This window comes from Mustelus asterias, chromosome 3 (assembly GCF_964213995.1).
Source record: "Mustelus asterias chromosome 3, sMusAst1.hap1.1, whole genome shotgun sequence".
Taxonomy (NCBI): domain Eukaryota; kingdom Metazoa; phylum Chordata; class Chondrichthyes; order Carcharhiniformes; family Triakidae; genus Mustelus; species Mustelus asterias.
The window spans coordinates 152,290,939-152,307,870 of NC_135803.1; the positions used below are offsets into that span (position 1 = coordinate 152,290,939).

The 16,932-nt window shown below is 47.0% G+C and overlaps 1 protein-coding gene across 2 annotated transcripts in view; it reads left to right on the forward strand.

Annotated features, from left to right (window-relative positions):
• The first annotated feature begins 7,920 nt into the window (after positions 1-7,920).
• The window catches only part of LOC144491731 (coatomer subunit gamma-1), a 66,837-nt gene continuing 57,825 nt past the window's right edge, over positions 7,921-16,932 (forward strand). Inside the window, exon 1 of one of the 2 annotated variants that reach the window (XM_078209961.1) lies at positions 7,921-8,126. In XM_078209961.1, the coding sequence (XP_078066087.1) occupies positions 8,090-8,126 (37 nt within the window). In that variant the 5' untranslated portion in view covers positions 7,921-8,089. The remainder of the gene's footprint in view (positions 8,127-16,932) is intronic. The other variant, XM_078209960.1, reaches the window with a different exon arrangement.

Below are 16,932 nucleotides of genomic sequence, written 5' to 3' on the forward strand. Positions count from 1 at the left end.
ATTGTGTGCAGTTCCGGAATGCACATTATAGGAGGGATGTGCTAGCACTGGAAAGGGTGCAGAGGAGATTTACCAAGATGTCGCCTGGGCTGCAGAGTTTTACTTGACGAGAGATTGGATAGACTGGGGTTGTTTTCCTTGGAGCAGAGGAGACTGAGGGGGGACATGATTGAGATGGAGAAAATGATGAGGGAGTGAGATAGAGTAGGCAGGAAGAAACTTTTCCCCTTGTTGGAGGGATCAATGACCAGGGGGCTTAGATTTAAGGCGAGGGGCAGGAGAATTGGAGGGGATGTGAGGAAAAACCTTTTCACCCAGAGGGTAGTGGGAGACTGGAGCTCACTGCCTGAAATGGTGGTGGAGGCAGAGACCCTCGAAACATTATACAAGTATTTAGATGTGCACTTGTGATGCTGAGGCATACAAGGCTGTGAACAAGTGTGAGAAAATGGGGTTAGAATAGTTAGGGTGGGGCAGCACGGAGGCGCTGCGGTTAGCGCTGCTGCCTCACAGCGCCAGGGACCCGGGTTCGATTCCCAACTTGGGTCACTGTCTGTGCGGAGGCTGCACATTCTCCCCGTGTCTGCGTGGGTTTCCTCTGGGTGCTCCGGTTTCCTCCCACAATCCGAAAGACGTGCTGGTTAGGGTGCATTGGCCGTGCTAAATTCTCACTCAGTGTATCCGAACAGGTGCCGGAGTGTGGCGACTAGGGGATTTTCACAGTAACTTCATTGCAGTGTTAATGTAAGCCTCCTTGTGACACCAATGAATAAAACTTAAACTAAACTGGGACCTTTCTCAGCAGAAAAAGAACATTAAAACTTTATAAGTTTTTAGATTTATAAATTCCAACATCCTTAAATGAAATAACTACAGAAACAAAATAAATTTTAAAATATGTAATTAATATATAAAATATATCTGTAAAAGATAAATCACACTCCCTGGTTTCGGATAGACTGGTCTCCATCTAGTGGCTGACGTTGGTTGGTGCAGGTAGCAGCTAAGGAAGTGAAGCTGGCTGAAGGCGTCCCCAGGAGGTGGGACAGGAGGCGAGGGGAGAAGGTAAGAATGAGGAGGGAAGAGGTGGACGGACCCCAACAGTGCTGGGGAAAATGTGGGGTGACACGGTGGCTAGCACCGTTACCTCACAACACCAGGGACCCGGATTCGATTCCTGGCTTGGGTCACCGTCTGTGTGGCATCTGCATGTTAGCATTGAATCCCTCGTTCTGCACTGTGGGGATTCTATAATAATATGCAAACTCCGCACAGACAGTGACCCGAGTCCGGAATCGAACCTGGGCCCCTGGCACTGTGAGGCAGCAGTGCTAACCACTGTGCCACCGCACCGCCCCATATCTGTGTGGATTTCCTCCGGGAGCTAACCAGTCCAAAGATGTGCTGGTTAGGTGCCTTGGCCATGCTAAATTCTCCCTCAGTGCCAGAGTGTGGCGACTAGGGGATTTTCACAGTAACTTCACTGCACTGTTGATGTAAGCCTATTTGTGACACTAATAAATAAACTTTAAAAAATGTCATGTGTGCATTTGGGATATGCAGATCACAGAACAGGAACCAATCAATGTGATAGGAAAATAAAGGTACTTTGTGGGATTTATATTTGTATTGGTAGACACTAGAGACAAGGTATATGTTTTAGATGGGGTTAATTTAATGTTTCTGTGTCTGGAAGGGACCTATACATAGATTCATATTGGACAAAGGTGTTTGTATGTGTGGGGCTTAGTTAAGTTCCAACTGTGATTCTACTGTGTTTAGAGAGAGTTACAGCATGAAGAATAAATATAGTAGCAGGGATGTTTGCTTAGCAACAGAAGGCCCACTTCACAGAGAGGAGAACCTTCCCTTGTTCTTAGTTTAATTTGAAGCTAAAGCAGTAGGAGAATTGAAGGGTGTGAGAAGGTAGCTCTCACTGTTCTGCTAAAAGCAGTCAGTTTAGAAGTTTAGAGGGCAACATCTCTTTCAGATCTGCTGTAGGAAAAGCCATGCAATTAAGTAGCAGTTTTCTGAAGAGCAGCTAGTTAAGGAAACCAGCGAAATGAAGAGGAGTTTTCAAGAAGTCTGGAGTTAACTGAACAGAGGAAACTGGGAACCAGAACTGCTTACTGTTCAATAAAGGTACAGGGACTCGAAAAAAGAGTGGATCGTGGGAGGCAAAAAAGATATTTGCAGCGTTGCTAACGTTTGTGAGAAATTATTACAGTTTGGGGGACATTATTTGAAATAACAGTGAAAGTCAGTCAAGACAAAAGGATCCTAAATGGGTTGGTGTAAATTCCTGGACTGGATTTGCTGTTAAAAGTGGAGCAGAAGCTTTGTTTAAAAGTTACTTTTGAAACTTCTGGACTGGATTTCAGAATGCAAACCACTAAATGAAAGCATTACTGCAAGAGAAGGTTTTAAAGCGTGTTTTTTGGGAGTGGAATTTGGAATCTCTCATATGATAATCATCTGCGGGTGTTCTGAGGTAAAATCCACAGACACTGACTGGGTTCAGAGTGGAGTGTGTGAGCGATCACATCCAATCTGTGTGCTTTAAAAAATGGACTTTGTGTGTGAATGAGACCATTGTAGCTTCACATGTACTTTGTCATCCCTGTTACCCTTAAAACCTGTGTTTGTTAAGCTAAGGGGGGAGTAAAGGAGTCTTGCATTATAATCCAATTTTTCCATGTTTGTTAAGTGTTTTTTGGTGGCACAGTGGTTAGCACTGCTGCCTCACAGTGCCAAGGACCTGGGTTCGATTCCCGGCTTGGGTCACTGTCTGCGCGGAGTCTGTACGTTCTCCCCGTGTCTGCGTGGGGTGGCCAAACGGGCCACCTAAAATGGCGATTTACGGAGCACGCTGGGATAATTGGACAAGCACTGAAACAGCAGACTGCAGCTTGAAAGACAGAGATAAACAGGCTGCAGCTCAAGACGACTGAATACACAGGAAATAGGCCATCCCAAAGACACTCTCTGTTTTGGGATGGACAGTGTCCATCTGTCCATGGACACTCTCTGGTCAAACAGACTTGTTTACCAGACAAAGGGGAGCCTCAACCCCTTATTTGGGAGGGAGGTATGTGACCTACGTGACTCCAGCACCTACAGACATGGCCGTTGGGTACATATTGGGTTCATGTCACACTATCTATAATCCCCACAGCCTGCCTGGACCTGCAGAGTCTCACTGGCTGTCCTGTCTGGAGACAATACACATCTCTTTAGCCTGTCTTGATGCTCTCTCCACTCACATTGTTTGTATCTTAAAGACTTGATTAGCTGTAAGTATTCGCATTCCAACCATTATTCATGTAAATTGAGTTTGTGTCTTTATATGCCCTGTTTGTGAACAGAACTCCCACTCACCTGAAGAAGGGGCTTGGAGCTCCGAAAGCTTGTGTGGCTTTTGCTACCAAATAAACCTGTTGGACTTTAACCTGGTGTTGTTAAACTTCTTACGTTGGGTACACACCCAGAGGTCGGTGTGGCAGCACCTGATTGGACTCTTATCCATCAGTTCTCTGTATCGATCCTGGTGCTTCAATACAATTGTGATACATGTAATATTCACTTGGAATATTCGATGCGAGTCATACAGCCCAAGGAGGTTCCCACTCCTTCTCCTTGGTGCACTATGGATGAAAAGTCTTGTGTCCGACCTTTCCCCATTGCATCTCTGCGTGGCTGCCCCAAGCTTTAGCACGCCCCTCACTCACCCCGTGGTCTTGGGATTCGGAATGTTACAGCTAACTGATGAATTCAATCAAATCCACAGTGCAAGCCCTTGCAATGTTAAATGGATATACAGGATAATGTGGGCATCACAAAGCAAAGGAAGCACCAGGATTCATGTCTGTGGGAGAGAACTAAAAGCAAAGATGTCACGTTAAGCCTGTACGGAACCTTGGTTAAACCGCACTTGGATTACTGTGAACATCTCTTGCTCTCCATGTTACAAAAAGGAGACTGATTCCCCACACAAAGCTGGCAACCTTTGTCTATTATGTATTTTTGGAGGGAGAGTGTGAATGATATGTGGGAGGGACTAGGTTATTCTGGTTTTGCCAAGTCTTGTCATAGACACTCTACAGTGCAGAAGGAGGCCATTCGGACCATTGAGTTACTAGGGCGGCACGGTGGCACAGTGGTTGGCCTGCTGCCTGACAGCGCCAGGGACCCGGGTTCGATTCCCGGCTTGGGTCGCTGTCTGTGTGGAGTTTGCACATTCCCCCCATGCCAATGTGGATTTCCTCCGGGTGCTCTGGTTTCCTCCCACAGTCCAAACATGTGCAGGTTAGGTGGATTGGCCACCCTAAATTGTCCCTTAGTGTCAGGGGGACTAGCTAGGGTAAATGCATGGGGTTATGGGAATAGGGCCTGGGTGGGATTGTGGTCGGTGCAGACTCGATGGGCCAAAAGGTCTCCTTCTGTACTGTAGGGATTCTATGAGTCTGCAACGGCAACTATCCCACCCCAGGCCCTATCCCCACAACCCCACACATTTACCCCGCTAACCTCTCTAACCTACACATCCCAGGATATTATGGGCAATTTAGCATGGCCAATCAACCTAAACTACATATCTTTGGAGTGTGGGAGGAAACCGGAGCACCGGAGGAAACCCACGCAGACACGGGGAGAATGTGCAAACTATACACAGACAGTGACCTGAGCCAGGAATTGAAACCGGGTCACTGGAGCTGTGAGGCAGCAGTGCTAACCGCTGTGCCGCCCCTACTGTGCCACTGTGCAGCCCAGTCACCCAGTGTCATCCCTTCGACCTGTTCCCATGGCTGAACAGCCCATCAGTCTTTCACAATGGAGAGGTGCTACGTTGGGCAGAGTACTGGAGGGTTTGTGAACAGCTGTGAAACTGGAGCCTGGGAAGAATTCAGGAAGAGGAGGGGAAGATGGGGGGTGGGGGAGAAGCTGAAAATGATTGCCTCATGAGGCCGTTCACCAGCTGTCAACTTTAACTTGATTACATCGGCCCCGGTTTACCTTAGCCAATCGCTCACCTGTACTGTTCAGTGCCTGGGTGCTGAGCTGACATTATCAGCCAGGGGTCGAAGTGCAAGTATTTCCGAACACGAAACCAACACAGGTGCTGAGAGCTCGATCGCCGGGGGGGAACAGGTTCCTGAAGATCGGTGACAGAACACGACAATGTTTTTTGATGATGACCGCGAAGACGGTAGGTAAACAATAGCTGGAAGTTAAGAGCCGTGTAGAGCACTCAGACGTAGCCTTAGCCCAGGAGGCTGTTAACTTGTGCAAGCTCATTCCAAAATATTCTAAATATAGCACAAAGGGAGAAATGAGCTCCTCCACAGTCTCTGGCTGTGTGGAAATAAATTTTACGCTGCATGAATATAAAGCTGGAAGTAGTGTTTGCTCACAGAGATTGTGGGGCTTAAGGAACTTCAGTATACCTAAGGGGAGGGGATTGTCTAGTGGTATTATCAATCCAGACACTCAGCTGATGTTCTGGGCACCGGGTTCGAATCCCGCCACGGCAGGTGGTAGAATTTGAATTCAATATAAAAAAATCCGAAATTAAGAGTTTACTGATGACCATGAAACTATTGTTGATTGTCGGATAAACCCATCTGGTTCACTAACGTCCTTTAGGGAAGGAAATCTGCTGTCCTTATCTGGTCTGGCCTACGTGTATCTCCAGAGCCACAGCAATGTGAGTCACTCAGAACTGCTGTTGGGCAATTAGGGATGAGCAATAAATGCTGGCCAGCCAGCGACGCCCATGCCCCACAAATGAATAAAAAAAAGGATTAACGAGAATAAATTTACTCTGCGTAAATATGATTAATTTCTCTGCTTTATCAGTTCCAGATCACTCATTTACTTTGAATGAGAGGTAGAAATATGATAAAAAAAACTTATAGTTATTGTCCCTCAGTTGATTACTTTCCAGCATAAGAACATAACAATTAGGAGCAGGAGTAGGCCATTCAGCCCATTGGGACTGCTCAGCCATCCAATAAGATCATGATTGATCTGATTGTGGCCTGAACTCCACCTTCCTGTCTGTAACAGTGCAGCACTCCCCTGGCACTGCACCGGAGCATCAGCCTAGGCTTTTACACCCCAAATATCTGGAATCATGTGATTTAGCAGCAAGAGTGCTTAAGACGTGGAATGCGCTGCCTGAGAGTGTGGTGGAAGCAGATTTAATCACGGTCTGCAAAAGAGAATGAGATCATTATTACGATCATACGTTCAGGGGAAGGCCATTCAGCCCATTGGGACTGCACCACCATTCAATAAGACCATGATTGATCTGACTGTGACTGTAATGCCACTTTCCTGCCTGTCCCTCATATCTCTTGACTCACTGCGGTGACTGGGGTGCTTTATTGACTACCTTCATTGTTTCTTTTCATAGAATCCCTTTAGTGCAGAATGAGGCCATTCGTCCCACTGAGTCTGCACTGACTCTCTGACAAAAGCATCTCACCCACGCCCTCCCCTCCACCCTATCTCCACATATTTATTCTGATAATTCCCCTAACCTACAAATCTTTGGACACTAAGGGACAATTTAGCATCCCCCTCCCACCTAACCTAACACAGCTTTGAAATTAGCTTTTGTTTGATGCCTTCTTCTGCACTGTTGAGATTCTTTATGAGTTGCTCTGACAGAGGGTGAGCACTGACACAGTGGCCTCCATCTGGGGACAAGTGGACTCTTTCTGTGCTATGACCATTCGGTGATTCTCTAAAAAGCCAGCATGGTGTAAGTTCCTTTAACTGGAATGAAATGGTACCAAGGTGGCACCATGACTATCAATGATTTTTAAAATTCATTTGTGGAATATGGGCATCACTGTCATCCACAGTTGCCATTTCAGAGGGCAGTTGAGAGTCAACCACATTGCTGTGGCTCTGAGGTCACATGTAGGCCAGACCAGGTAAGGACGGCAGATTTACTTCCCAAAAGGACATTAGTGAACCAGATGGGTTTATTGCAACAATTTCATGGTCATTGGTTGTAATTTCAGATTTTTTATTGTTAAATTCGAATTCCATCATTTGCCGTGATAGGACTCGAACCAGGTTCTCTGGGACATTTGGATTACTAGCCCAGTGATAATGGGCATCACTGCCCATTATCACTGGGCTAGTCCAGGAATATGGGCCCAGGAATATGGGCATCACTGCCATCCACAGCCCAGGAATATGGGCATCACTGCCCAGGAATATGGGCATTACTGCCCAGGAATATGGGCATCACTGCCCAGGAATATGGGCATTACTAGCCCAGGAATATGGGCATCACTGCCCAGGAATATGGGCATTACTGCCCAGGAATATGGGCATCACTGCCCAGGAATATGGGCATTACTAGCCCAGGAATATGGGCATCACTGCCATCCACAGTTGCCATTTCAGAGGGCAGTTGAGAGTCAACCACATTGCTGTGGCTCTGAGGTCACATGTAGGCCAGACCAGGTAAGGACGGCAGATTTACTTCCCAAAAGGACATTAGTGAACCAGATGGGTTTATTGCAACAATTTCATGGTCATTGGTTGTAATTTCAGATTTTTTATTGTTAAATTCGAATTCCATCATTTGCCGTGATAGGACTCGAACCAGGTTCTCTGGGACATTTGGATTACTAGCCCAGTGATAATCCCCCTCCGCCATCGCCTCCCGAGCTTGACGTCATGGCTTGTGCACTGCAAGATGCGCCTGTGCAGTGGCGGGCCGGTTCCAGCGCGTGCGCAATGGAGAGCAGTCCGTCTGGCAGGGGAAAGGCCGGTTCTGGGCATGCGCAAACTCAGTTGGCGTCCTGACGTGTCGAGGCCGGCGTCGCGCATGCTCAGAGAGTGTGTGGCAGGCGTGCGTGCGCAGTGAGGACGGGCCGGGCATGCGCAGTGAGGGCCGGCCGGGTTAGTGACGTGTCGATATGACTGGTTGGCAGGAAGTGAAGGCACTGACACCGGAAGTGGGGGCTGGAGGGGCTGAGAGAGGCAGGGAGAGACAGGCAGACCCAGGGCAAAGACCGCGGCTCCCAGCGCCTGCAGCATCAACGGATAACACCCAAGGGAGGCAAAGATGCTGAAAAAGTTCGACAAAAAGGACGAGGAGTCCGGTAAGTCTCAGTCGCAGAGGATGGGCTGAGGGGCCTCCATTGGTTACTATGGCAGCAGCAGCCTGTGGACTAAGTCAGGCTGGTGTGGAACAAGCAGTCACTTCAGCTGTTTGATAAAGTCTCACTCAAAGATCTCATTATTAAATAGTCACGAGGGCGAAAGCTCTTTCTCTACACCCTAGCTATGACTGTAACACTACATCCTGCACCCTCTCCTTTCATTCTCTATGAACGGTATGCTTTGTCTGTATAGTGCGCAAGAAATAATACTTTTCACTGTAAACTAATACATGTGGTGATAAATCAAATCAAAACTAGGAATCTGTCAATCTCAACCTTGACTCTCCATAGAATCCCTACAGTGCCCAAAAAGCATATTCAGCCCATTAAGTCTGCATCGACTCTATGACAGAGCGTCTTACCCAGGCCCCGTAACCCCACACATTTACCCCATTAATCCCCACACATCTTTGGATACTAAGGGACAATTTAGCATCGCTAATCCACCTAACCTGCACACCTTTGCCATGTGGGAGGAAACCGGAGCACCCAGAGGAAACCCATGCAGAGATGGGGAGAGTGTGCAGATTCAGCACAGACAGTGACCCAAGGTTGTAATTGAACCCGGGCCTCTGGCTTTGTGAGGCAGCAGTGCTAACTACTGTGCTGCCCTATATGAGGGCGCAGGAGAGATTTATCAGAATGGTTCCAGGGACAGGGGATTTTAGTTCCAGGATTACGTTGGCAAAAGCTGGGGCTGCCCTCCAAAGAACAAAGCACAGCATTGTGGCACGGTTGCCCCTCAGTGTCCCAAGATGTGTAGGTTAGATGGATTAGCCATGGTAAATGCACGAGGTTACAGGGATAGGGCAGGGCGGTGGGTCTGGTAAGATGAACGTTCCGAGAGTTGGTGCAGACTTGATGGGTCAAATGGCCTCTTTCTGCACTGTAGGGATTCTCTGATTCTACGGATACTGTTCACAGATTTTCAAGCTATGATCCTGAGCCACTTTAAATTTTTGAGTAACTACAGACTGCCCATCAGATTCTTGTCCATACATCATGAGCATTTCATATTTTGCTGCACTTTTGACTCACTGACTAACCATTTGACACAGTGGTCAGCACTGCTGCCTCAGAGCGCCAGGGACCCGGGCTCAATTCCGGCCTCGAGTGACTGTCTGTGTGGAGTTTCCACATTCTCCCCGTGTCTGCATGGCTTTTCTCTGTAAGAAGTCTCACAACACCAGGTTAAAGTCCAACAGGTTTATTTGGTAGCAAATACCATAAGCTTTCGGAGCGCTGCTCCTTCGTCAGATGGAGTGGAAATGTGCTCTCAAACAGTGCACAGAGACACAGAAATCAAGTTACAGAATACTAATTAGAATGCGAATCCCTACAGCCAGCCAGGTCTTAAAGGTACAGACAATGTGGGTGGAGGGAGCATTAAACACAGGTTAAAGAGATGTGTATTGTCTCCAGACAGAGCAGCTAGTGAGATTCTGCAAGTCTAGGGGGCAAGTTGTGGGGGTTACTGATAATGTGACATAAATCCAACATCCCGGTTTAGGCCGTCCTCATGTGTGCGGAACTTGGCTATCAGTTTCTGCTCAGCGACTCTGCGCTGTCGTGTGTCGTGAAGGCCGCCTTGGAGAACGCTTACCTGAAGATCCAAGGCTGAATTGCGGAGTCAATCCTGCTTAGGAGTGAAAGTAATAGGGCAATTGTTATGGGGGATTTTAACTTGACTAATATTGACTGGAATTGTTATAGCTCTAGCTCGTTAGAGGGGTCAGTTTTTGTTCAAAGCGTGCAGGAAGGTTTTTTGACTCAGTATGTAGACAGGCCAACTAGAGGTGAGGCTATATTGGATCTGGTGCTGGGAAATGAGCCAGACCAGGTGCTAGACTTGGAAGTTGGTGTGCATTTTGGTGATAGTGACCACAATTCGGTTACGTTCACCTTAGTGATGGAAAGGGATAGGCATGAACCTCGGGCCAGTGGTTTTAGCTGGGGGAAGGGTAATTATGAGGCTATTAGGAGAGAATTAGGAAACATAGGTTGGACTAGGAGATTACAGGGACTGGGAACGTCCGACATGTGGAGTTTTTTCAAGGAGCAGCTACTGCGAGTCTGTGATAGGTATGTCCCTGTCAGGCAAGGAGGAATTGGTAGGGCTAGGGAACCGTGGTGCACCAAAAAAGTTTCTTTGTTGGTTAAAAAGAAAAAGGAGGCTTATGTTCGGATGAGACGTGAGCACTCGGGTAGTGCACTAGAAAGCTTTAGATTGGCTAAGAGGGAGTTGAAGAGCGAGCTTAGAAGGGCTAAAAGGGGACATGAGAAGACTTTGGCGGATAGGGTTAAAGAGAATCCTAAGGCGTTCTATAGGTATGTCAAGAACAGAAGGTTGGTTAGGGCAAGTTTAGGGCCAGTTATAGATGGCAGAGGGAAGTTATGTGTGGAACCGGAGGAGATTGGTGAAGCATTGAACCAATATTTCTCTTCGGTGTTCACGCAAGGGGACATGAATATAGCTGAGGAGGACACTGGGTTGCAAGGGAGTAGAATAGACAGTATTACAGTTGATAAGGAGGATGTGCAGGATATTCTGGAGGGTCTGAAAATAGATAAATCCCCTGGTCCGGATGGGATTTATCCAAGGATTCTCTGGGAGGCAAGAGAAGTGATTGCAGAGCCTCTGGCTCTGATCTTCAGGTCGTCGTTGGCCTCTGGTATAGTACCAGAAGATTGGAGGTTAGCGAATGTTGTCCCATTGTTTAAGAAGGGGAACAGAGACTTCCCCGGGAATTATAGACCGGTGAGTCTCACTTCTGTTGTCGGCAAGATGTTGGAAAAAATTATAAGGGATAGGATTTATAGTTATTTGGAGAGTAATGAATTGATAGGTGATAGTCAGCATGGTTTTGTGGCAGGTAGGTCGTGCCTTACTAACCTTATTGAGTTTTTTGAGAAAGTGACCAAGGAGGTGGATGGGGGCAAGGCAGTGGACGTGGTATATATGGATTTTAGTAAGGCGTTTGATAAGGTTCACCATGGTAGGCTTCTGCAGAAAATGCAGATGTATGGGATTGGGGGTGATCTAGGAAATTGGATCAGGAATTGGCTAGCGGATAGGAAACAGAGGGTGGTGGTTGATAGTAAATATTCATCATGGAGTGCGGTTACAAGTGGTGTACCTCAGGGATCTGTTTTGGGGCCACTGCTGTTTGTAATATTTATTAATGATCTGGATGAGGGTATAGTTGGGTGGATTAGCAAATTTGCTGATGACACCAAAGTCGGTGGTGTGGTAGACAGTGAGGAAGGGTGTCGTAGTTTGCAGGAAGACTTAGACAGGTTGCAAAGTTGGGCCGAGAGGTGGCGGATGGAGTTTAATGCGGAGAAGTGTGAGGTAATTCACTTTGGTAGGAATAACAGATGTGTTGAGTATAGGGCTAACGGGAGGACTTTGAATAGTGTGGAGGAGCAGAGGGATCTAGGTGTATGTGTGCATAGATCCCTGAAAGTTGGGAATCAAGTAGATAAGGTTGTTAAGAAGGCATATGGTGTCTTGGCGTTTATTGGTAGGGGGATTGAATTTAGGAGTCGTAGCGTTATGTTGCAACTGTACACAACTCTGGTGCGGCCGCACTTGGAGTACTGTGTGCAGTTCTGGTCCCCACATTACAGGAAGGATGTGGAGGCTTTGGAGAGGGTGCAGAGGAGGTTTACCAGGATGTTGCCTGGTATGGAGGGGAGATCCTATGAGGAGAGGCTGAGGGATTTGGGATTGTTTTCGCTGGAAAGGCGGCGGCTAAGAGGGGATCTTATTGAAACATATAAGATGATTAGAGGTTTAGATAGGGTGGATAGTGATAGCCTTTTTCCTCTGATGGAGAAATCCAGCACGAGGGGGCATGGCTTTAAATTGAGGGGGGGTAGTTATAGAACCGATGTCAGGGGTAGGTTCTTTACCCAGAGGGTGGTGAGGGATTGGAATGCCCTGCCAGCATCAGTAGTAAATGCGCCTAGTTTGGGGGCGTTTAAGAGATCCGTAGATAGGTTCATGGACGAAAAGAAATTGGTTTAGGTTGGAGGGTCACAGTTTTTTTTTAACTGGTCGGTGCAACATCGTGGGCCGAAGGGCCTGTTCTGCGCTGTAATGTTCTATGTTCTATGAATGCCCGTGACTGCTGAAGTGCTCCCCCACAGGAAGAGAACAGTCTTGTCTCCACATCATGGGTTTTCTCCCACAGTCAAAGAACAATACAGCACAAGAGCAGGCCCTTCGGCCCTCCAAGCCTGCACCGATCATGTGTTCCTAACTAGACCATCCGTTTGTATCCGTCTATTCCCAGTCTGTTCATGTGGCTATCTAGATAAGTCTTAAATGATCCTAGCGTGTCTGCCTCAACCACCTTGCTTGGTAGTGCATTCCAGGCCCCCACCACCCTCTGTGTTTAAAAAAAAACGTCCCCCGCAAATCTGTATTGAACCTTGCTCTCCTTACCTTGAACTTGTGACCCCTTGTGTTTGTCATTTCTGACCTGGGAAAAAGCTTCCAACTGTTCACCCTATCTATGCCCTTCATAATTTTATAAACTTCTATTAGACTGCCCCTCAACCTCCGTCTTTCCAGGGAGAACAACCCTAGTTTACTCAATCACATCTCATAGCTAATACCCCCCATACTAGGCAACATCCTGGTAAACCTTTTCTGCACTCTCTCCAAGCCTCCACGTCCTTCTGGTAGTGCGTCGACCAGAACTGGATGCAGTATTCCAAATGTGGCCCAACCAACGTTCTATATAACTGCAACATCATATCCAACTTTTATACTCTGTGCCCCGTCCAATAAAGGCAAGCATGCCATATGCCTTCTTCACCACCTTTTCCACCTGTGCTGCCACCTTTAAGGATCTGTGGACTTGCACACCCATATCCCTCTGTGTGTCTATACTCCTGATGGTTCTGCCATTTATTGTATAGCTCCCCCCAGCATTAGATCTACCAAAATGCATCACTTCGCATTTATCTGGATTAAATTCCATCTGCCATTTCTCCACCCAATTTTCCAGCATATCTATATCCTGCTGTATTCTCTGACAATGTTCATCACTATCCGCAACTCCGGCAATCTTTGTGTCGTCCACAAACCTACTAATCAGACCAGCTACATCTTCCAAATCACATATATATATATATATATATATATATATCAGCAGAGGTCCCAGTACAGAGCCCTGCGGAACACCACTAGTCACAGACCTCCAATCAGAAAAAGACCCCTCCACTGCTACCCTCTGTCTTCTATGGCCAACACAGTAAGAGTTTTAACAACACCAGGTTAAAGTCCAACAGGTTTATTTGGTAGCAAATACCATTAGCTTTCGGAACGCTGCTCCTTCGTCAGATGGAGTGGAAATGACTCCATCTGATGAAGGAGCAGCGCTCCGAAAGCTAATGGTATTTGCTACCAAATAAACCTGTTGGACTTTAACCTGGTGTTGTTAAAACTCTTACTGTGTTCACCCCAGTCCAACGCCGGCATCTCCACATCATGACTTCTATGGCCAAGCCAGTTCTGTACCCATCTAGCTAGCTCACCTTTGATCCCATGAGATTTAACCTTTTGCACCAGCCTGCCATGAGGGATCTTGTCAAATGCTTTACTAAAATCCATGTCGATGACATCCACGGCCCTTCCCTCGTCAATCATTTTTGTCACCTCCTCAAAAAACTCAACCAAATTTGCGAGGCATGACCTCCCTCGTACAAAACCATGTTGTCTATCGCTAATGAGACTATTCAGTTCTAAATGTGTATAGAGTCCAAGGATGTGCGGGTTAGGTTAATTGGCCATGATAAATTGCCTCTTAGTGTCAGGGGGATTAGGAGGGTAAATATGTGAGGTTACAGAGATTGGATCTGGTGGATTGTTGTCGGTGCAGGCTCGATGGGCCAATTGTTCTGCATTGTAGATTCTATGATTTTAATTTTGTTGCATACCAATTAGTAAAAATTTGGAATCATGAGCAGATGTTTTTGTTTGGGTAGCACCAGTTTTCTATAACAGGCTAAGTCTGTCAGTGTTTGTAGAAAGTCTCTAGGCATTTGACAACATTTGCAGGAGCTCCGAGTGAGTGTGTTAATATCTGAAGTTTTCAAAACCATAGGTCGACTTGGCTGGTCTCAACGTTCAAATAATCCACTACTCTACCTTTTTCTGCCAAACGTCAATCCACTTCCTTCCTGAATATTCAGACAGAAGGCGATCAAGGAGGTCAACTAACCTGACTGTCTGCCCCTCTACTGTGGCTATATTCACGGTTGGGTGTCCCTGGAGAAGGAGCATGCGGTGTCCACAGGCTCCATCGAGGCCTTCCATGCCCGTTGGGCACACTGGGGACTGGGGTGCGTTGCCAACCCCCTCATTCACCTTTTGCTTTAATCTTTTATATTTAACTTGTGATTTGTTTTTGTTTTGGCTGGTTCCTCTTTAAGGGGCTGTCCCTTTCATTTTGTAAGTCAGCTTTTTAAAATTTAGTTGAATTGATTTGCACAGAAGAGTCGAGGATGCCGGTGGACGAATACTATCGAAAAGACAAAATAGACAATCCTGATTTTCGCAAATTAACAGGATAACTGTCGACAAATGCCTTTGCTCGTACATCACATACACCCTTGTCAGGATAAAAGAGAGATCACAAAATCAGGATTATAATCTCAAGGGAACAAAGTTCCGGATTAATGATGAACTGCAGGATAATAGAAACCATCCACGGTGCTTGAAAAGGCCAAAGCCATGACAGAATCATCGAGCAACATCCAGGATCCATCCAAAGTTTCACCGAAGCCGCCGCCATGCCATCGTCCTGAGACCCCAGCAAAGAAAAGCTGAGGCCCCGGCGGGTGGCAAGGACCTGACACGTCCGGCCACCTCCAACCCTTCTCGCTGGACACGGCGGACAAGACAACATAAGACCAGTGGTCAGAGTCGTCAACAGACCCCAAGCCTTAAAGAGCAGAGATGTTGTGCTTCATTGAACTCGAGATGCCCAGTCCTAAAATTGAGATTGTGAAAACATGGCAACCTATTCTCAAATTCATCCCCAGCACCCCTCGGGGGACCAGGCGAACGGATACTCCTTCAACGGCCCCATCTCCTCGACTCAGCCAGGAGTCACTCCTGACATTTCCATTTAGGGCGGCACGGTAGCACAGTGGTTAGCACTGCTGCTTCACAGCTCCAGGGACCTGGGTTCGATACCCGGCTTGGGTCACTGTCTGTGTGGAGTTTGCACATTCTCCTCGTGCCTGCGTGGGTTTCCTCCGGGTGCTCCGGTTTCCTCCCACAGTCCAAAGATGTGCGGGTTAGGTTGATTGGCCAAGCTAAAATTGCTCTTAGTGTCCTGAGATGCGTAGGTTTGAGGGATTAGTGGGTAAATGTGTAGGGATATGGGGGTAGGGCCTGGGTGGGATTGTGGTCGGTGCAGACTCGATGGGCCGAAGGGCCTCTTTCTGTACTGTAGGGTTGCCATGATTCTATGTACGACACACCATGCAGCAAGATTTCCAAGGACTGAGGTTCACCTTCACTGAGGAAACCGCCTTCTCCGCTTCACCCATTCTCTTTAGGATATCTTGCAGTTCAGCAACGTGAGCACCAATAATCTGTGCCTGAGAACTGAGACCGTCGCCTACACCTTCACTCATAACAGCGGCTATCACCTCAACACCAACAGTGTCGCGGAAGCATAGGCCCGCTCACCAGTGAAACCACTGCTGCAAACCTAACCCCACCCTGGCTGCCTCTGACCAAGGATTTTCTTACCTTAACTCAGCTCCCCTTCACCAGGATCTTCCAGGATCATAGCACAAACTATACACATCGCAATTGGATAATCATGGGCTGTGCATCAGGATAAAAAGTGGATTAAAAGATGAGTAGTGCCACAGCTACACAGCCTCTCCCATGTTCACATCATGTGATATCTTCCCCCCCCCCCCCCCCCCCCCCCCACCCCCAACAATAGGGGAAAGAAAAAGCCCCAGTAACAATTCCCGTTTCCCAGCAATGCTTATTTTTTATGTATTTCCAGTTCCTGTCTAACATTACCTGCTGTATTGTTCTTGCTATCTTAGTAACACAAGGTTAAGACCCTAGTGAGCTCATTAATGTTTAGTTTGCACGGTAGGATTCAGTTTCAGAGAAAGGTGGGTCAGTGGTGAGTGAGCTGATGGTGTGTAACCAACCATTGAGCAAAAACACTATTGGGCCAAAAAGCTTAATTGGCCCCAGTGACGGGGAAACGTAGCCTAAAATTTTGGTCCAATCCTTTGGTGACTTCTGCTGGCAGTGAGAACAGGGCTGTGCTTTCCTCTGTGCTTCCACAGTCCATTGGTATTTGCTGTCAATCCTTGCATGTGATGAGATGGACGGCTGTTCTGAAGAGCTGCCAAAGCAATACCGCAATATTCTGGCAAAATGCAGCTTCTTTAACACTGGTGAAGATTGTGAAAATAAAATCTTTCCAATCAATAATTAGAAATTTGAGCTCAATCTTTATTGACAGAAACATTTTTTCTGATTTGCTGAGTGTTTGATGCCAAGGCAGTCATGCTCCAGCGAACAAGCTGCCATCAGACATTCCGTAGGCGGCAAGGTGTTGGGCTAATGTCTGTACAGTGTGATCTGCCAGCCTGAATAAGTACTTTCCCAAAAAGTTAGCTGTGCCAGAATTAAGTTGCAAACAAATTAACCAAGAAATAATAATGGATTCTGATTGGACTTAAGGTTTATCTA